We start from the raw sequence: 22064 nt of genomic DNA, 5'->3' as shown, positions 1-22064 counted from the left end.
CCCTACGTGCGAGGAGGACTTCTACCCTCTCAGTCAGCCCTACCCAGGTGCTCCATTTCAGCATTCTTCCTTCCAACAAACCCTGTGAGGTGAATTACCATGATCACGGGCAGTTCTGTTTGGGCAGGTTCAGTTCTCAGCTCTCTGAGTGGGGACAGGCACCCAGCGCAGCGATGGGAACAGATGGTCCCTCCCTCTGAATGCCTCACAGTGTTTGGACACAGAATTCTGGGAGGCAGAAGCACCATGTGTTGGCATTGGCATTCTGGTTTTTACCTTTGGTGGCATTTGTAGAAGGCAGTTCAGCTTCATAGGGGCAGCTCGCAATGTGGACACGCGCTGGGTGCCCACAGGGGCCAGGCTTTCAAGAGAAATTCTCCTGGCCATTTCATTACGGCTTCTTTTGATCTACAGGAGTCATAAATACTTCATACTTTCAGTTGCTAAAACATCAGTCTGTGTTCTTTCCATCTCATGCTTTCATTGAATCACACACTGGTCTGGGTTGGAAGGGATGCCAAGGATCACAGAGTTCCAACCCCCTGACACAGGCAGGGCCACCAGCCTCCAGGCCTGGAGCTACACAAGGTTGCCCAGGGCCCCAGCCAACATGGCCTTGAACACCCCCAGGAATGGGGCACCCACCCCCTCTCTGGGCAGCCCCTTCCAGCTGCTCACCACTTTCTCTGGAAACAACTTCCCCCTAAGATCTCCTCTAACCCTTCCCTCCTTCAGCTTCACTCCATCCCCCTTGTCCTGCCAGTCTCTGCCCTTTGAACAAGCTGATTCCCTCCTGTTTCTCTGCTCCCTTCAGGGATGGGAAGACTGCAATGAGGTCCCCCCGCAGCTTTCTCTTCTCCAGACTGGACAAGCCCAGCTCCCTCAGCCTCTCTTCACAGGGGAGGTGCTCCAGCCCTCCCATCATCTCTGTGGCTCCTCTGAGCCCTCTCCAGCAGTCCCACATCTCTGGACACCGGACTCCAGCTGGGGCCTCATGAGGGCAGATCAGAGAGGGACAATCCCCTTCCTGTCCCTGCTGGCCACCCCTCTGCTGATGCTTTCATAGCACAAGGTTGATTTCAGCTGGCCTTCCCATTCATTTAATTGTTCGGCTGAGCCCAAAACGCCCATTAATTTCCCTCTCTAATTCACAGCACACACGTTGGAGTTGTTGTTGTTTGGTTGTTTTAGGTGACCTCACACCCCTTGGGATTTCAATGCAAGCTGAGGGATGTTTTGCTTCTGAGTTTCTGTAGACCCAGCCCATGGAGTCAGTGACAGACAGGGTGTCTCCATTACAAACCCATCGCTACTCAGGGCCACAGTTACCATATAAATATTACAACATGGTTTTGGACCTCATCAACCACAGCAAGCCCCTCATGCGCTTCTGAGGACAATTTCAGCCATAACCAGTGAGCTGCTCAGCGACACAATTCTTTGTTCAACTGCTGTCCTGCATTTCCCTGGAGATGGGACTCAAAAGGCTATGTAGGGATCAAACAAAACCCCTCCGAGATTCTAACCTTTTGGGCCCTTGTGGTGGATACCTAGAAAAGCAATGTATTATGAGCAAAGATTAATTAGAAACCCTAGAACTTCTCTTGGGAAGACTATTTCCTCAGGCACAAGAGGGTCCCAGAGAAACCACATCCCATGTTCAGCTGCACATTAACTCCCACTGATTCCATCAACTGTTGGGAGCTGCCTCCATCTCTCTGATGGGGAAAACTGTGCATCTCCCCATAGCTGACAACCTTCTAAATTAGTACTAGAGCCCTGGAGAACACCAGCAAGCATCTGAGCATGGTTCAAACTGCGAGGAGACACGGTCAACTGCATCTCAGCGTGGCAGCGGGTGAATGGATGGTGTTACTGTCCTGAAATAAAACTCCAGACTGAAAACTAACTTTGATTCCAAACTAGATATGGCCACTGGATGGTCTGGTATGGAAAGGGAGAGCTCTGGAAAAATCTGTTTCACTGGACATTCTGTGTTTGACATTACAAAAGGTGATGATGTCCAGGAAAGGCAACCAAGTATGTACAGGGTGAATGCATTTATTCCAAGGAGATGTAGCTGTCTTATGGGTATGCAGACCTTTAAATGAGTGTAGGTTAAGTAAAACCTTACTCCTGTGACATACCGGTACAGAAATACTCTTCTCTGGACCCCACAGAATCCTTTTCCCTTCTACTCTTCCCCTTTAGCTGACCTTTTGCTTTCATTAATTTATTTCTTTTTTAGAGCAGCATAACTAATTTGTTTTTGGGAGAAAGAAGTGATTCTCCCACTGTAGCACTGCAAGAGTGGATGCTGCAACTTGGGAGTGCAGGAGGAGCGTGTCCAGAGAAGGGCAACCAGACTGGGGAAGGGGCTGGAGAGCAAACCTTCTGAGGAGCAGCTGAGGGAGCTGGGGGTGTTCAGCCTGGAGAAGAGGAGGCTGAGGAGAGACCTTATCACTGCCTACACTGACCTGACAGGAGGGTGCAGAGAGGTGGGTGATGGTCTCTTCAGCCAGGTGACAGGACGAGGGGGAATGGGTTCAAGCTGTGCCAGGGCAGGGTCAGATCAGATGTGAGGGAAAAGTTCTTCCCAGAAAGGGTTATGGGGCACTGGCACAGGCTGCCCAGGGAGGGGGCTGAGTCCCCACCCCTGGGTGTGTTTAACAGATGGGTAGATGAGGTGCTCAGGGATATGGTTTAGCACAGGACAGGAACGGTTGGACTCGATGATCACAGAGGTCTTTTCCAACCTGGTGATTCTGTGATGCTGTGAAATTACTTCATTGCAAGTGGGGAAGCAAATATTTAATATCAAATATGACATAAGATACACCACTCTAAAACATGAAGTGCACAGAGTATACTGTTGAGCAAAAAGCAGCCCAAGGTATAAGAAAAGGCTGAGATCAAGATTTGATCTAAATATCCCATTTAAGTCCTCCTGTCTCAGTCTCCCATCTACATTGGGGCACAGTTACTCCTACCTCACAAAGAAGCTGGGATTCTCATTTCAAAGACTTCTGAAACACATGAAAGCAGCTATCAAGACAAGGAGATAGGTAAAGAACTATTCACCCTGCTCTTCGCCAGCATCATTATTTTACCCAGCGTAGGTTATCAGTACATACAGCCCCATTATGCAGAACCTCTGGAGCCAGGAGCTATAACGAAGAGATTCAGCCAGCAAGAAGGTGGCTACCCCAGATACTATTGGCATTAAGATCCTAGTTGTGTCCCACAGAGATTAAATGACAAAACCAAGTCACTAAGTCACTCTTTTTCCAGTTCTCCACGTACATCCTGAATGGTTGTGCAGGGTTAATTTGTCATTCCCACTAGCCAGGTGATGTTTCCACAAAACAAAGAGCTCTGCCCAGTACCTCCTTCACCTTTTTGGTCATCATCATCATCTACCTGAGGAGCAGTAAATGGGGGTATCTTGGACCAGAGTCCCTCCAAGTACCAGGGAACATGGAACACTGCAACAAACTCTCTGGTTGTCCTCCCCATGAAGCTGGGAAACCGGTGTTCCCACTCCTGGAGTGGGTCCAGTTGCTTTACTGCGTCTTACCTTTTCGATTTTCTCATCAAGCATTCTGAAGAATTCCTGTTGGCTTTCAGAGATGTGCATGCTGAAAGGCAAAGGGAGAGGATCAGTACTGACAGGACTCCTGCCATTTTAAAGTACCGGCGCTGGAGACGGGGGCTGTTGAGGGGCTCAGCTGGGAGCTGAGGGCTGTTGAAAAAGAATTCACTTTGAAAATCATCACTGTAGCCAAAAGTGTCATCCTTTTTTTTTTTCCTTTCTTTTTTTGGCTTCCCCACAGAAAAAAACTCCAGTGCTAGATGAGGGGTGGTACCTAGGACCTGTGTTGCATCTGGAGGAGACTATTCCCTCTTGCAGGCAGGTTGCAGAGCCCACTGCCTCTCCTCGGGAGGCGAGCCTGGCCCACATCAGGCTGGAGAGAAGAGCCAGGGACTCCACGTGGGAAAAAAATAGAGAGGCCAAAAAGGAAGGATGGGAGACCGGTGACAGCACTAACAGTGATGCCAAACTCCCTCCGACACTAAAAGTTGGTTTGGCTTGCTGAATTCCAACCCAGAGTCCTTGTCCTGACCTCTCAGCTGTAACAAGTTAACACTTCCCCCCAGCACCCAACGCCAGGCTGCACGTTCCCACAATGCTCAGCATCCAGGCTTCCCTTGCTGGACAGAAATGAAGGCTCAGTCCAGAGGAGGAGGTCTCACAAATGGCATTAAAACCTAAAGCTGGTAATTCAGGAGAGGGAACAAGTCACCTTTCAGCGGTGGTGGGAGTTTTTGTCTCCAGTTGTCTGCCAGGCCCTCAGGTTCCCACCTCCACCTGAGATGGGTGAAAAAGGCTTCTTGGGGGCAGCCGATCCTGCCACCTGCATGTTTGGGTGTCTTGGAGAGGGGCTTTAGGGCTGTAGAGCCCCTCCCAGGTAGATAAGAGCCAGCACCATTGCGACATCCTAGATGCAGTTTCTGGTGAGGTGATACTGTAGTGACCTACCCCAACCATCATTTAAAGGAAAATCAAGGAAGTGGAGGAGGAGGAGGACTATTACGTGGCCATATATATATATGAAAAGTCCCACCGGAGGTCCTAAAGCCCTTGGAGGCCATGTAGACCTCCCTGCAGTGCTGCATCCAGCTCAGGGGTCCCCAGGACAAGAACGATATGGAGCTGTTAGAGCAAGTTCAGAGAAGGTCACAGAGATGATCTGAGGGCTGGAGCCCCTCTGCTCTGGAGCCAGGATGGGATAGCTGGGCTGGCTCAGCCTGGAGAAGAGAAGGCGGCTTCTGGGTAGAGCTCTGAGCCCCTTCTGTTCCCTTGAGCGGCTCCAGGAGAGCTGGAGAGGGACTGGTGCCAAGGGCAGGGAGGGACAGGCCCAGGGGAATGGCCTTCAGCTGCAGAAGGGCAGCTGGAGAGGGGCTGGGAGGCAGAAATCCTTCCCAGGGAGGGGGAAGGCCCTGGCACAGGGTGCCCAGAGAAGCTGGGGCTGCCCCTGGATCCCTGGCAGGGTTCAAGGCCAGGTTGGGTGGGACTTGGGGCACCCTGGGCTGGTGGTGGGGGGGGTGTCCCTGACCATGGCAGGGTGGCACTGGGGTGTTCCTTCGCATCCAGTCTGTGATTCCATGACCTATCAGAGTGAAAATGGTATGCAGTGCTCCTACTCCCATTGTATGCTCCAGGCTGTGCTACTCCGTGAGTACGACCATGTCTCAGTGTACTTGACAGGGCACACGTGAGGGCTTTTCCTGTTAGAGATGTCAGCAGAGTCAGTGCTGAGGATGCGATCAAGAGCTCAGGGCAGGGGGTGGGGATGAAGCCCCATGGAGTTACAGATGGTACCAGCACAGTGTGGGAGGTAGAGGAAGGACCAAAGACCCCTGTAAATCTACTGCTGGCTCCTACATACGCTGGGTTTAGACCGCAGGGCTCCAGCTGTAAATGGGAAGAGCCTCCCCACCTTACTGTCACATCTGCCATGTTAAACTCCCTCCACTGTACACAAAGCTGTCATTGGGTACAGAGGCCCCACTCTGTTCTGAACTACATCTGCTCTACAAGAGCCATCCTACAAGGTGTAGGTGACCTATCTAGTCATTCCTGCTCCTGTAGCTAAGTAGCCTTTGCCACCCGCCCTCTGCTGCTGGAATTGTCCTGGCTTTCAGGTAATAAAGCTTGGAAAAAAAGTAATGAAGAAATGGAGCATGTTAACAGCTATTTGCTGACTCAGCGATTAGCAACTCAAACACAAACAGCCATTTGATAAACACAACTCCAGTGACAGGTTGGGCAAACAGCAGAGGTTTACCCATCAATCTAACGTTACATAACTCTGGAACTCTCTAAGTGGTTTTCTTCTTAATGCAGGAGCGCCCCTCTCTGCTGACACACCATCTTAAGGCTTTCTGGTGAAGGAAGGTCAGGTTTGATTTCTGGGGGGACTTTTATTGAGGAAAGGATGGACTCCTGACTCCATATGGTCCCTCGAATGGTGTCAGCAGTCCATCTCATCTCTGCCCGAGAAGAGACAACACGAGCCAGCAGTGTGCTCTTGCAGCTCAAAAGGGCAATGGGATCCTGGGCTCCATCAGAAGAGGGGTGGCAGCAGGGACAGGAAGGGGATTCTCCCTCTCTGCTCTGCCCTTGTGAGGCCCCAGCTGGAGTCCTGTGTCCAGAGCTGGGGCCCCAATTCAAGAAAGATGTGCAACTGGTGGAGAGGGCTCAAAGGAGCCACAGAGATGATCAGAGGGCTGGAGCACCTCCCCTACAAAAGAAAGGCTGAGGGAGCTGGGATTGTCCAGCCTGGAGAAGAGAAGGCTGTGGGGGGACCTCATTGCAGCCTTCCCGTCCCTGAAGGGACCAGAGAAACAGGAGGGGAATCAGCTTGTTTAAAGGGCAGAGACTGGCAGGACAAGGGGGATGGAGTGAAGCTGAAGGAGGGAAGGGTTAGAGGAGATACTAGGGGGAAGTTCTTTCCAGAGAGAGTGGTGAGGGGCTGGAAGTGGCTGCCCAGAGAGGGGGTGGGTGTCCCATCCCTGGGGGAGTTCAAGGCCAGGTTGGTTGGGGCCCTGGGCAACCTTGTGTAGATCCAGGCCTGGAGGTTGGTGGCCCTGCCTGTGGCAGGGGAGTTGGAGCTCTCTGATCCTGGGGTCCCTTCCAACCCATGCCATTGTATGATGGCCTTGAACACCCCAGGGACAGGGCACCCAGCCCCTCTGGGCAGCGCCTTCCAGCCCCTCACCACTCTCCTGCATCTTAGCTGTGCCAAGGAGAGGATGCTACAGGGATGCCAGCACAAGTCCATGCTCTTCGTATCAGGACGCAGGTGGCCCAAAGTATTTTATTTAAAGGCAGCATGGTCTTTAGGGCTGCTGGAACCACCAGCTGGCTTCTGCTCAGCTGTAATTGGGAATCTCGGAGATACTGCTCAACCCTGCTTTTATTTGTATTCCAATTAAAAAATAAGGAGTAAGTGAACTTACTTTGCTCTGGGTTGGTGTACTAATCCTGGGACCTCTTTATTAGATTTAAGTCTTGTGTTTGAACTGGCACTTTTTTCCTGAAAGACACAACAGACACAGCAGAGATACCATGAGTACGGAAGCATTCAAGGCTGACAAGGCATCTGTCACCATGGTGTCACACCGCACCGGGGTCAGGCTCTTCCACCTGTACAACCGAGTGAGAAAAGCTCATCAGAAACAAAATTAAAGGCAACTTAATTGATGTAATGACCCTGAGGAGGCAATTTTTAAATATCCCGGGCTCAGTGACCTGGGGGAGTGCCATGCTGGGTGAAATCCATCAGGATGTGTAGCAATCAAACCCTGTGGTCCATGGAAAACCATGTGCAGCTGTGGCTTGGCTCCTGGTAGAGTTGCAGCGATAACAGTACCAACAGGACCTTTAACAGAGCACAGCAAAGCACAGGGAAGGCAGAGCCTCAGAGCCACCCCAGACCTGAAAGGTTTGCTCAGAGGTGAGAAACATTAGCACCATGTGGAAAACTGTAGGTGGGCACAAGAAGACATTAAGGGTGCTGGTGAGAAGAGCAGCAACAGCAGACTTGACCTGCTCAGCAGGAAAACTGAACATGAGGGCCCAAGGAAGAAAACCAGATTATGTTTGTAGATGAGAACACAAACATCTCCTCTGCAGATGACTGAAGTTTTAAAAGCCTCTTAAAGGCACGGGGAGGGAAGAGAGTTTAGTTGAGAGCTAGCACTTCCAGGTAACATCTCATCCTTGTGCCAAAAGCTTCTGTAAACTCAAGCTTGGTGCACACATTGTCCACAAAAACCTGGAAAAAGATACAGCCCCTTATCAGGACTGTATGTAAGGGAAAGCTCCTGGTGCAGAAGAGAAAGAGCCAAGTCAAATCCCACAGCTCACCCACTCCACAAATCCACTTCAATTTCTTAGGCACATGATGCTCATGAGAGATTTAAGAAATGTACACCCAAGAATTAGTGCTTGTGAGGGTAGTTTTGGAGGTTTTGTTTTGGCTTGTGTCAGACCCAGCATGGTCAGCAGGGCCAGGGCAGGGATTGTGCCCCTGCACTCAGCATTGGTGAGGTTGCACCTCAACTGCTGGGTCCAGTTCTGAGCCCCTCACTACAAGAAGGACATTGAGGTCCTGGAGAGAGTCCAGAGAAGGGCAGCCAGGCTGGGGAAGGGGCTGGAAGGCAAATCCTCTGAGGAGCGGCTGAGGGAGCTGGGGGTGTTCAGCCTGGAGAAGAGGGGAGACCTTATCACTGCCTACACTGACCTGACAGGAGGGTGCAGAGAGGTGGGCAATGGTCTCTTCAGACAGGGGACAGGTGACAGGACGAGGGGGAATGGACTGAAGCTGCACCAGGACAGGGTCAGATCAGATGTGAGGGAAAAGTTCTTCCCTGAAAGGTTTATCAGGCACTGAAACAGGCTGCCCAGGGAGGGGGCTGAGTCCCCACCCCTGTGTGTGTTTAACAGACGGGTAGATGAGGTGCTCAGGGATATGGTTTAGCACAAGATGGGAATGGTTGGACTCGATCTTAAAGGTCTCTTCCAACCCAGTGATTCTGTCTTATTTAGTCTTTGAATGTCTGGATCACAGAATGTGGTTTTTAAGAGGGATACTAAATCACTGAACCTGAAAAAAGAAAATAATTAAAGAAGAGGCTGTCTAGCAGTTAATATTTTAATGAATAATTCTACAAGAGCTGCAAACATCAACTGCCTCAGTGTATTTAACACTGTTTAATGCATATCTTCTAACCCTCCTAAAGAGGAAGCGGTGCCTTGCATGAAAACAAGATAGAAACAAGGCTTAACAAATGTCTCCGCACGTTTGCAACATCCCAGCAGCCACCACCTGCCCCTTGTGCCACAATGTCAAGCCAAAGCAGCATAACAGCAGAGGAAGCCACTTGCTTTCCAAGTGCCTTCTAATTTTAACAGGGGTAACTCTGTACACACACGTTGCATACGTGAACGTGCGCGTGTGGAGCCATATAACCCCTGTGAGGCGATGTATGACTCGTGCAACTGCCAAGTAAAATCAGAAGAGAGGGTTATGTCTCATGGACAAGACACCAAACCCAACCTCACACACCCAGTGAGCCCTTATTCTCTGATCTGCACCGCCAGCCCATTTGCCACAACACAGAGCTGCCAACTGGGATGGCCTGTCTGGATGGCCAAGTTGCAAGCAACATCTCCTGCCCACCTACTGCAACACAAGGTGACTTTAGGGCTATCTTCTGTCTCTGCATGCTGTCACCCTGGAGGCACAGACCTTTCCCCACCAAAAAACTGCTGCGAATCCATTGCCTCAGTTAAAAGGGAAGGGAGACTGATGGACAGCTCTTGTGTTGGGAGCTTTGACGAGACAGAATCACAGAGCCCCAGACTGGGGAGGGCTGGCAGCGACCTCTGAAGATCACCTAGGCCAACCCCTGCCAGGGCAGGATCCCCTCAGGCTGCACAGGGCAGCGTCCAGGATCACAGGATTTGAATGTCTCCAGAGATGGAGACTCCCCAACCTCTCTGGGCAGTCTGGTCCAGGGCTCTGTCACCCTCCCAGGAAAGGAGTTCCTCCTCAGGGTTAGATGGAACTTCCTCTGCTCCAGTCTGTGCCCATGGCCCCTTGTCCTGTCCCTGGGCACCACTGAACACAGACTGACCCATCCTCCTGAGCCCACCCCTCAGGGGTTTATCAGCAGTGAGAAGATCCCCCCTGAGTCTTCTCTTTTCCGGGCTAAGAAGTCCCAAGTCCCTCAGCCTCTCTCCATCAGAGAGATGTTCTAGTCCCCTCAGTATCTCTGCAGCTCTATGTTGTCCCCTCTCCAGTAGCTCCCTGTCCTTGACCCAGGGAGCCCAGCACTGAACACACTATTCCCAATGAAGCCTCACCAGGGCAGAGAAGGGGGGCAGGAGAACCTCCCTCGACCTGCTGCCCACACTTCTCTTGATACATCTTGGAAGGGACCTTATAGATCATCAAGTCCCAACCCCCTGCCATGGGTAGGGACACCTCTTCCCAGACCACGCTGCTCAAGGCCCCATCCAACCCATCCTTGAACATCTCCAGGGAGGGGGCAGCCACCACCTCCCTGGGCACCCTGTGCCAGGGCCTCACCACCCTCACAGTGAAGAATTTCTTCCTAATATCCAATCTAAATCTACCACTTCCAGTTTAAAACCATTCCCCCTTGGCCTATCACTCCAGGCCCTTCTAAAAAGTCCCTCCCCAGCTTTCTTGCAGGTCCCTTTGGGTCCTGGAAAGCCACTGTAAGATCTGCCTAGGAGCCTTCTCTTCTCCAGGCTGCACAACCCCAACTCCCTCAGCCTGTCTTCAAAGGAGAGGTGCTCCAGCCCTCTAATCATCATCTGTCTAAGCAGAGAGTATGCCACCTTCTCCATCTGCTGCTCTGCAGGAGCGAACAGAAAAAGAAGAGTTAAAGAGAAAAACAAAACCCAAGTGGGCCCCGAATTGGCTTGTCGCTTTGTTTGCAGCTGTTATTTATGGCAGTGATATTTCATCACCCTGACCAAAATATTGGCTTTGATAAAAATAGATATTAAAAAATAATGCTTCCAAATACAAACAAATAGAATACTTCTTTTCCCCCCCCACATCACTCTACAGACAAAGTGATTCAGCAATCAATGGTTTGGATTCTAATACTGAGCTTGCAGAAAACCCAAAATGTAGTCAGATTGCTCCTCAAGGTTGATTTGACTTGGGTTGAAGGGCCACCTCCTTCAGCCTCACCTCATTTTACCTTAAATAAGTTACGTGCTGCAGCAGAGTCGCAACTGGTTTAGAGGTTCCATACAGATGTTTAAGCTTTAGAGTCCTAATTCGCTGCAAACAGAAATTAATATGTAAAAGTTTGGTTTTCATCTAGCTCTGCTTGTGAGGATTACTGAAAGGAAACACAGTACATGATGCCTCACACCACAAGTAAAGCCTCCAGGATGCCGCCCATAGACTGCAGCATTAGCTAGTCTACAGTAAAAAGGCAAAGAGTGGACATTTTACTGCCTGTTATTTTGCAATTACCAAGGTAAAGCCGTCACCCAATCAAGGTGATTTCATGTGATAGATTCGTTAATTATTGTTAATTCCTCCATAAAGGATGCACCATATGAGAATTTCAGGGCCCTGACAGATGGTGGTGACTCTGCTGCCAGATGCTGTTAACACAGCAGCAGCCACTGCCGCCGCTGTAATTAAATATCTGTCAACATCTCCCTTGACACTTCCCCTCTGACAAACCCCTTTCTGGAGGCACGGGAGCTTCACTCCAAGTCATTTTGCTTTTCTTCATGCCCCTGCTGCAGATGGCCTCAGGTAAGGTGCTAAAAGTCCTGCTCCATCTCAACTCCCTCAAAGCTCACGGCTTGCCAGAGAGGGGCTGGGTTTTCAAGAGATGCTTCCAAAGTGATCCTATACTGCAGGGACAGACTAGATGTTATTTTATTATTGTCTTTTTAAAGTTGATTCCACTGGCTGGAAAGAAATCAATTAAAAGTAATAGATATAATTATATTACTTAATCTCATTTTCATTAATTTGCACCACGTTTTGGCCTTCACAGAATCACTGGGTTGGAAAAGACCTTTAAGATCATCAAGTCCAACCGTTCCTGTCCTGTGCTAAACCATATCCCTGAGCACCTCATCTACCCGTCTGTTAGACACACCCAGGGGTGGGGACTCAGCCCCTCCCCGGGCAGCCTGTTCCAGTGCCCAATAACACTTTTGGGGAAGAACTTTTCAAAACCCCATTTTTATTTTTCTGGACCTCAGTGCCCCATGTCATATAGAAAGGAGAGGGTTCCAATTTGCGGGTGGTACAACTGTGGAGCTGTGAAAAGGGACAAGATGGTTAGGTACAGGCAAGAGCTTCCCTGGAGCATTTACTGGCCATGCTTATCTATCATTTATGGTCCTTACTTGTAATTTCATCTGTTTACCTGCCTTAATTTCCCATTGTTGTGCCAGCTGCTACCATGTCCTTGTTTCAGTTCATCTGTAGCTTTGCTGGTGTTTGGTTACTCAACAGAACTAATTGGAATTATTGTAACCAATTAGTCCAGGCTTTCTGATATTGACTGGGAGGAAGAAGTTGAAAAGCTGATGGGGATGTTTAAGGAGCTGTAGCTGTTAGATTTAGGGAATATTAATGCCCTTTGCAAACCCATTAGTGGTGGGAAAAGCCCTTCTTTCCCCCTCCCACCCCGCTCTTTAATGACATCTTCCATCAAGGCTCAAAGCCTGGTAGTTTTAATGAAGTCTTCCAGCAAGGCCAGGTTGGATGGGGCCCTGGGCAACCTTGTGTAGCTCCAGGCCTGGAGGTTGGTGGCCCTGCCTGTGGCAGGGGGTTGGAACTCTATGATCCTTGGGGTCCCTGCCAGCCCAGACTGTCCTATGATTCTATCTCCAAGACTCCCTGCAAAATGAAGTTGAGGAAAATCTCCTCCAAAAACAACTCTGCAAAAGGCTGAAAACTGTCCCTCACCAAAAATTAGGGTGACACAGGGTTGCTTGAGGGCATGAAGAATACTTGCTTACACAGAAAGATATCCAGAGACAATGTAAATAGAACGCTGTGGGCAGAAAGGAGACCTGCTCTCCAACTCTCCTTAATATACCAGATCTTTAATGGCTTTGCTACATCAGAGATGTTGAAAGTTTTATCTCAGAAATAAAAAATAGATGAATAAAAGTTAAAAAGGGCCTTACTGATAACTTACAAGAGCAGACTGACTCTTGAGGATGAGGTGTTAGGGCACACGGCAACAAACCTTTATCTTTTGCAGGTTTGTTACTCATGTGGGTCATACAGACACCCAGAACACAGAGTTGTAGGGTTTGGAAGGGACCTCAAAAGCTCATCGGGTCCAACCCCCCTGCCAAAGCAGGGTCCCTAGGACAGGTTGCACAGGGAGGCATCCAGACAGGGCTGGAATCTCTCCAGAGAAGGAGACTCCACAGTCCCCTGGGCAGCCTGTCCCAGAGCTCCCTCACCCTCACTGGGAAGAAGTTCTTCCCAGATTGGTGCAGAACTCCCTGTGCTCCAACTTGAGGCCATCGCCCCTTGTCCTGTCCCCACAGCCCACTGAGAAGAGACTGGCCATTTCCCCCTGTGACCCACCTTGAGATATTGATAAACACTGATCAGATCCCCTCTCAGGCTTCTTTTCTCCAGGCTGAACAGTCCCAGGTCACTCAGCCTTTCCTCATAGGGGAGATGCTCCAGGCCCTTAGTCACCTTTGTAGCCTCCACTGGACTCTCTCCAGGAGATCCCTGGCTTTTTTACACCAGGGAGCCCAGAACTGGACACAACACTCCAGGTGGGGCCTGACCAGAGCAGAGGGTGAGGATCACCTCGTTTGACCTGCTGGCCACACTCCTTTTGATGCCCAAGCTCAAAAACGGTCATTCTGCTGACTGCGTCCATGTCGCCGTTACCCTCCCTCTCACGAGCTCCTGCAGCAGTGTATTTACAGCAGCTGTAGGTATTACTCAGCTCGCAGGCTTTTCACGTGTGTCTCCTGGAGGCAGATTTCCACCAAGCACAGTAACAGGGGAAGAGCTGTCACTGAGCAGGGGACAAAAGGGTTGCACGGAGCCCATGAAACATTTATGGCCGGGGTTGAACGGCAGAGGCAGCCTGAAGAGCGACTCGGAGCGGTACACAGCCCGCCTGCAGCGGGGCGTGCGGCCACTGGTATTTGCTTTGAGGAGGCACTGTGAAGGAGCAGTGAGCAGGTTACTACTACTGCATTTTATTGCAGGGCTTTTTATTTGGATGGTTTTGAAGAGGTTTATGCTCTTCAAACACAGGCGTATCTGGAGAACAAGATGTGCCCCGTGTCACAGAATCACAAGGTTGGAAAAGACCTTTAAGATCATCAAGCCCATTCCTGTCCTGTGCTAAACCATATCCCTGAGCACCTCATCTACCCATCTGCTAAACAAACCCAGAGGTGGGGACTCAGTCCCCTCCCTGGGCAGCCTGTGCCAGGCCTCGACAACCCCTTCAGTAAAAATTTTTCTCTAACATCTAAACCCTGCCCTGGCACAGCTTTGTTCCATTCCCCCTTACCCCATCTCCTGTCACCTGGCTGAAGAGACCATCACCCACCTCTCTACACCTTCCTGTCAGGTCAGTGTAGGCAGTGGTAAGGTCTCCCCTCAGCCTCCTCTTCTCCAGGCTGAACACCCCCAGCTCCCTCAGCTGCTCCTCATAGGATTTGCCCCCGAACCCCTTCCCCAGCCTGCTTGCCCTTCAATGTGGCACAGCTTTTTTAACACCCACACCAAAAAATTCAGCAGCTGCAGCAGTTTCTGCAATGTCAACACTCACATTTTCAGCCTGTTTTTGGAACATGCTCTACATCCTTTGGAAAATACAGTTCCCTGGGAGATGGCTCCACATTAGGCACAGGCAAGCAAAGCCTCTGAAATCCTCCTGCAGTGTCCAAACCAAGACTGATGACTCCCTGTGCACATGTATGCTGCTTTCCTGCCTTCATACATGGTTTTCCCTTTCGTTTTGGTTTGAAAAGTTGGTGACCATCAAACAACAACTTTGAGGAATCATTAAAAGGAACACTCAGTTCCCTCCATCTGCAAAGCAGCAGCACGTTGATGGTGTCTCCTCCTGTAGGGTCTGCAGTTGCGCTGATCCCTGGCCTTTATCAGCAAATTGCAAGTCTGAGTAGACTGTTTATTATGCTTTTTTTACACATTCAAGATGGAACAAAATCCAGCTGGAGGCCAGTCACGAGTGGCATCCGCAAGGGCTCAGTCCTGGGTCCAGTCTTATTCAACATCATTATCAATGACCTTGATAAAGGGATTGAACGCTCCCTCAGTAAGTTTGCAGATGACAGTACACTGGGAGGAAGTGTTGATCTGCCTGAGGGTAGGGAGGCTCTTCAGAGGCATCTGAACAGGCTGGACCCATGGGCTGAGACCAGCAGGATGAAGTTCAACATGGCCAAGTGTAGAGTGCTGCACATGGGACATAACAGCCCCATGCAGTGCTACAGGCTTGGGGGAGACTGGCTGGAGAGCTGTCAGGCAGAGAAGGACCTGGGGGTGTTGGTTGACTGCAGGCTGAATATGAGCCAGCAGTGTGCCCAGGTGGCCAAAAAGGCCAATGGCATCCTGACTTGTGTCAAAAACAGTGTGGCCAGTAGGTCTAGGGAAGTGATTGTGCCCTGGTCATTGGTGAGGCTGCAGCTTGAGTACTGTGAGTTCTGGGCTCCTCATCATAAGAAGGACATCGAGGTCCTGGAGCAAGTCCAGAGAAGGACAACCAGGCTGGGGAAGGGGCTGGAGGGCAAATCACATGAGGAACAGCTGAGGGAGCTGGGGCTGTTTAGCCTGGAGAAGAGGAGGCTGAGGGGAGACCTTATCACCATCTACAACTACCTGAAGGGAGGTTGTACAGAGGTGGGCAATGGTCTCTTCAGCCAGGTGACAGGAGATAGGGCAAGGGGAAATGGCATGAAGCTGTGCCAGGGCAGGTTTAGATTATATATTAGAAAAAAAAAATTTACTGAAAGAGTTGTCAGGGCCTGGAACAGGCTGCCCAGGGAGGTGATGGAGTCACCTTCCCTGGATGTGTTCAAAAAAAGGGTAGATGAGGTATTTAGGGATATGGTTTAGCTTAGGATGGGAATGGTTGGACTTTATGATCTTCCAACCTTGCGATTCTGTGACTCCATAAAGCGCACTGAGGTTTGTTAGGACAAAGAGGAGCATCCCACTAACCCAGTCATAACAGGGGATTTTGCAGGATAGATGTTACATCTTTTCCCCTTTTGTTCAAACCTGAGGTTTCCAAGGGATGGAAGAGGAAGGGAAAGCAGGGACGAAAGTCCTTCTAGGTTTTTCTTTGCAATTAAGAAGAAAGACATAACTAATTAAAAAATATAGTGCAAATGAAAAGACACTTGTAAACCAAAAGAAGTTGTAGCAAGAAATGTTGACCAAGGTAACCCTGAGAAGTGAGCTGACGGGCACCAATGTACCACTCCTCATTGCCACTAAAGCATCTGCAGCAGGAAGGTGTGGAGCATTCACACACAGCCTATGTGGAGGAGTCTTAAATCCAACCACCATCTCCGCTAACACACCAGGTACTCTCACACCAGTTCTTCCCACAGTGTGTTTCCAGTTCCCAGAGGCTGACACCATGGGAAACACCTCTGGACATACAACAAGCACCGCACGCTCACGGAGACGGATGCTGCATTCCCCACTCACAGGGCTGTGCTGTAGAGGAAGGGACAAACCCCGTACCAACATCCAAACCAGGCAAGAATTCCCTACAAGAAGCTCTCCAGGCTCCCAGCATTGTCCAAGGCTCCCATTTATAGCTTGTTGGTACATTGCAATTATGTAAATGCCATCGCTGGAACGTATTGTCAGTGTCTGGATTCAGCTCCTCTCAGCGTCTGTTTTATTTGCATTAATTGTATTTATTTGCACAAAGCATTAGGATTTAAGACCCGGGAGAGGGAACTTATAGTTCCTGCTACTCGGCAAATTCCAGTGAGCATGGGGAAAACGGGCATTTCAAAGGACATAATAGTTGGAATATTATTAAATATGACATATGTACTACGGCACACATGAGAAATATTGTGGCTGCAGGAGGAGCCTTAAATCCAATTGATGTATTTGGCACCATCCTCTTGCTGTTTTTTTGTGAGCTGTTGCTTTTGAGCAGCAGAAAGAATGAATCTTGTTCCACAAAGAACATGGCAGCCTGCTCACTTACTGAGCTTCCAGCCCTCGGATGTAGGAGCATGGATATCACCTGGCTTCTCCAAACAAACTGATCTGAGAGCAACACCAAGCAGAGCCATCAGATACATCCAAATGAAAGACAATCATTCGTGGTGTGCAAGTTTCACAGGCTGTTTCAATCAGTACAGGAGGCTGAGTTTTTAAAGCATTTATCTCACAATCACAGGACCATAGGGGCTGCAAGGGAGCTCCAGAGATCATCGGGTCCAACCCCCCTACCAAAGCAGGGTCCCTAGGACAGGTCACACAGGGAGGTGTCCAGACAGGTCTGGAATATCTCCTGAGAAGGAGACTCCACACCCCCCTGGGCAGCCTGTCCCAGGGCTCCCTCACCCTCACTGGGAAGAAGTTCTTCCCATACTGGTGTGGAACTTCCTGTGCTCCAACTTGAGGCCATCGCCCCTTGTCCTGTCCCCACAGACACTGAGAAGAGGCTGGCCATTTCCCCCTGTGTCCCACAATTCAGATGTCTATAAACATTCAATAGATCCCCTCTCAAAAGAGGGGAGAGATCTCCTCTAAGTTTCCATGGAAAAACAGCAGATAAATATGCACGTGTCCTCAGTGTTACAGAAAAGATGGACCAGTTCATAGATATATTCCATCAAGGATGTATAAAACCAGCTTTGATGCTCAAGATGCCACAGATTAGAAGATATCCAAGTCAATACTAGGTGAAGAACTAGCTTAAAATCTAACCACAGGCCCAGCAATACTCATGTTTGACATTCAAGATGTCAAATATTTAAGAGTCCTCAAATGACTTATGCCTGCTACGGCATCCACTGATTTCACCATCTCACCGTCTACCTCACCCCTTCCCAAACCATCCCTCAAAGTTGGGAGAAGACAGGGAAAAGACTCAAAATGAGCTCTGCATGCCTTTTCCTTCGGGAAAACACCAGTGCTGGCCAAGCACGGCTGCCGCGCATCAGCGCCAGCAGCTGTGTGGTCACTAGACAGGACAGCACCGGGACATTGTGGCCTGCAGCTTGAGAAACAAAGCCTCAAGCACTGCCAGGGTAACAGGTAACGGGATGGAGCCTTTAGGCCATGAACCTCGGGGAAACTAAACAAGGTGGCAGCATCGTTGCCGGCCCCCTGCTGGGACAGGCTCCAGGAAAAAGTGTCCTCTATTGTTAAGGTGTAGCTGCTGTCTGACCAGGTTTTAGAAGTTCTATTAGCATGATAAGATAGAGATGCTGCTGCGACAGCAAAACCTTGGCCAATCAGATGTAGCCCACGAAAGAAAGAAAGCAGCCGGCTGCAGAGCATATAAAAAGGAAGGATTCTTTACAATAAATCGACTCTTGCTTGCATCAAGCTGTGGCCCGTCTCTGTGGCGTCTGGTCCCGTGGGAGGGGCTGGCCATGGAGAAGGAGGTCTCGTACCCTGTGCGAGATCAGGCAGGCCAGGGCACAGGCTTTCAGCGGCTCCTTGATCAGAACATGAAGCAGCACCGTGAACTCCGCAAGGTGAGTCTCCTGGAAGCTTCGCATGGTGGGAACCACCACCAAAGGGAATTATTTCAATGTACCACCTAATCACATCACCAGAGGACATGCATACAGACCACCTCAACACAATTCTAACCTGCTCTCCAAACTCCTACCCTGCAGATTTCCTCAACTGCACATCTTTCCTTTCACCACTGCCCTGGAAGTTCAAACATTTCTCCTATCACCCAGCTTACCCCCTTGCCTGATGTCATCTTGCATCTCTTAGCGGTCACGGCAAAAACCCCATTGTCATGCCTTTTGAAGCAACCTTTTATCTATGGGGTGAGTCACGTTTCCTTCTGTATTTTTAGGCTAAACAAATCAATTCCTTCTGTCTTCCATTACAGCTGACGTTTGCTAAGCCTCCTATTCTCGTCGCTCCCCTCTGGGCTCCTTCCCATCTGCCTACATCTTTCCTACAGAGCACACTTCCAATTTCAGTCACAGTATTTAAAGCCTCACTGAAGTCAGGATGTATCATCATATGTATTGCTGGATTTAAGAGCAGGAGAAGCTCCTGGTTTTAATGGGGTGTCTCAAACCAGACAAGTTAACCTGTTGTATTTGGAGATGGCATTTCTCTGCCTGCAGCAGAGGCTCCTAAGCAAACAGACAGGAGCTGCATGTGGCTCTACCAACTCTTTTTACTGCCAAGTTTCCCTAAAAAAGGGAAGTATGTTGATTTTGAGAAGCACATATTTGGGGATGAGACAGCCCAACTGCTTCAAAACCAGAGGTACCTCCCATTCACATCTCTCCAACTTCCACAAGCCCTCTTTGAACATGCTCATTTTGTTACTGGAATTCACAGTTTGCAGCTGAAACACCATAAAGCTTTACCACCACGTGTCCAGGGGACATCTGCACACTGTGCGTTCCCACTTCCAAAAAACAAGGTAAATAAATGCTGAGGGAGTGGCATTTCACTTCCCCTGTGGAGAGAGGCTGAGGGAGCTGGACTTGTCCAGCCTGGAGAAGAGAAGGCTGTGGGGGGACCTCATTGCAGTCTTCCCATCCCTGAAGGGAGCAGAGATACAGGAAGGGAATCAGCTTGTTCAAAGGGCAGAGACTGGCAGGACAAGGGGGATGGAGTGAAGCTGAAGGAGGGAAGGGTTAGAGGAGATCTTAGGGAGAAGTTCTTTCCAGAGAGAGTGGTGAGGGGCTGGAAGTGGCTGCCCAGAGAGGGGGTGGATGCCCCATCCCTGGGGGTGTTCAAGGCCATGTTGGCTGGGGCCCTGGGCAACCTTGTGTAGCTCCAGGCCTGGAGGTTGGTGTCCCTGTCTATGGCAGGGGCGTTGGAGCTCTGTGATCCTTGGGGTCCCTTCCAACCCAGACCAGTCTATGATCCTATGATTCTCAGCTAAAGTCAATGTTGCCATTTCTAATCAAGATCAGCTTCCAAGCCTGCAGGTTGATCTCTAGCTGTCTGCAGACTCCAAAGTGTCACACATGCTCTCTATTTTCTTTTAAAGTCAGGTGAGTGTGAGGGTGAGAGAAGCCCCTCTAAAATTCAGTAGACCTGTCCTGTCACAGGGATGTTCAGAGAATGAGGGACCATCCTGTGACTGCCAAGAGGTGCAGCACCCCCAACCACAAATCTTTCTGCCGGGGTAAGAAGTATACTTTGATGCATGTTCATAGGTACAGTCCTTACAACAAGGAGAAAACTGGGGTTTAGTACATAAACATGGTCTCATTTGTCACTGCAGTGCTGCAGCATTAGCCTTCAATGACTTCTCTATACTTAATTAACTCTTGTTTAATCTTAATGTGATAATGAGAACGTTAATTCAAACTACAGACCACATCAATGATCCTAACAGTAAAAATAGATTTTATGACAGTCACCAAAGCCCCATAATCCCTCTGCCTTTCTGTAACCCCATGAGCCATGCAAAGAGCGCAGCAGCTGCGACAGGCCAAGAATCTTCCCCAATTGCTACAAAGAACAAATCAGATCTATTTTGAAATCCCAATCAGTAAGCTATGATTAATATTTCTCACTTGTCTATGTCTCTGGCAGCAGAGACATGGTGGTCAGGGCTTTCTACAGTTCCTATATTGATGTTCAACCAAAGACCACATTAGGACTTCTATTCTATCAAAACTTTTGACTTTTGAAGAACTCATAGCAGACACCTGGGATAGGTCTTCCTTCCTTGGCCCTTCTCTAGCCCATAGTTTGTGAGTCATTAAAAACAAACTAGAGACTGAGAAAGACCTAGAACATGAAAACCTAGCCAGGAGCACACTTGACCTTCAAGCAGGTTTATCAGCTCTGTCAGGAACACCAACAAATAGATGGTATAACTTTTAGGAAGACAACTGGAGACACTGCTTGGTGTTCAGCAGCTAAATCTGATGACCCAAAATTTCTCAATCTTTAGGACTGCAAAAGCAGTTTTGAAACTAAGGCATCAACTGCAATCCAGGAGCACTTTTTTCCCCAGCCAGGGGAGTGCAGAACTGCTCTCATTCCCTGTCCTGTTCATGATGAGCACCCACATCACTGAGGCTATGGGATGTGACAGAGCATGACCCTAAAGAATCATGTGCTTACATTCATTCTTAGAAGTTCTCGTGATGTAAGCTTCAAGCAGGACACACTTGGATCCAAGAATCCTCAGGTCAAGGAGGACACGGAGCTGTTGGAGCGAGCCCAGAGGAGGTGATGGAAATGATCTGAGGGCTGGAGCTATCTGGGAGAGCTGGGCTGGCTCAGCCTGGAGAAGAGAAGGTGGCTTCTAGGGAGGCCTGCAAGCCCCTTCCTAGCCCTTGAGGGGTTCCAGGAAAGTTGGAGAGGGGCTGGTGCCAAGGGCAGGGAGGCAGAAATCCTTCACAGGGAAGGGGAAGGCCCTGGCACAGGGTGCCCAGAGAAGCTGGGGCTGCCCCTGGATCCCTGGCAGGGTTCATGCCAGGTTGGATGGGGCTTTGGGCACCCTGGGCTGGAGGGGATTTCCCTGCCCATGGCAGGGGGGGGCACTGGAAGAGCTTTGGGGTCCCTTCCCACCCAAACCAGTCTGTGATTCCGTGGCTCTTTGCCGTACTGGTACGTGTGTGTACACCAGCTGGGTGAGGTGTTCAGGGAAAGACCAAAGGGGAAGCTGGGCAAGCAACCAGCCACAGGAACAGCACGGGGCCAGCTCAAGGAGCCTGTGCCACCTAAAAGTAGAACATACAAAATAACCTTCACTGGAGAAAGGCAGAGCAAACAGGAGATAGGGGAACACAAGAGGAACCCACATTTTATGCTGTCTAAATGCCATTTCAACCAACAGTGATCAACTGAGCCTAACAAGCAGAAGGAAGCATGGTCCTTTCAGCCAAGACTCCTCATTTCTTTGTAATGGAACATGGGCAGTCATGCATTGCCCTAAACTGGCAGCTACAAAACAAGGCCACTAAGCAATGCTGTGCACTGTCCTACTAACGCTCCAGAACTGCTAAAGCCTTCCTGTCACTGTGTATAGGCCGCGCTCCTCTGCTGTGGCAAAGGCGATGACCTCGCTGCGCGCTGCTTACAGGTACTCACAAGGAACCTGTGAGCACCTGCACCCATGCCTCTCCTCCAAGCGTGTCTCTGTGCCTCCCTGCTGCTCAGACAACGCTGACTGAGCCATCTGTGATTACACCAACTGCTAATTCCCCCTTTCCCCTCACTTCTGAAAGAGCACGTTAAGCAACTCGTTAACCAGCCACATGGTCAAGG

The 22064-nt window shown here is 49.8% G+C and overlaps 1 protein-coding gene across 1 annotated transcript in view; it reads right to left on the bottom strand.

Annotated features, from left to right (window-relative positions):
• LOC311193540 (uncharacterized protein C1orf21) overlaps positions 1-22064 on the bottom strand; it is a 119873-nt gene that overhangs the window by 6274 nt on the left and 91535 nt on the right. The window contains exons 4-5 of the mRNA XM_084266391.1: positions 7024-7100; positions 3578-3638 (exon numbers count right to left, since the gene is read on the bottom strand). Of these exons, the coding sequence (XP_084122517.1) occupies positions 3578-3638; positions 7024-7100 (138 nt within the window). The remainder of the gene's footprint in view (positions 1-3577; positions 3639-7023; positions 7101-22064) is intronic.

Source organism: Gallinula chloropus (assembly GCF_964237585.1).
Source record: "Gallinula chloropus genome assembly, chromosome: 6".
Taxonomy (NCBI): Eukaryota; Metazoa; Chordata; class Aves; order Gruiformes; family Rallidae; genus Gallinula; species Gallinula chloropus.
Note: the sequence above shows the minus strand (reverse complement) of the source record. Positions and strands in the feature narration are given on the sequence as shown.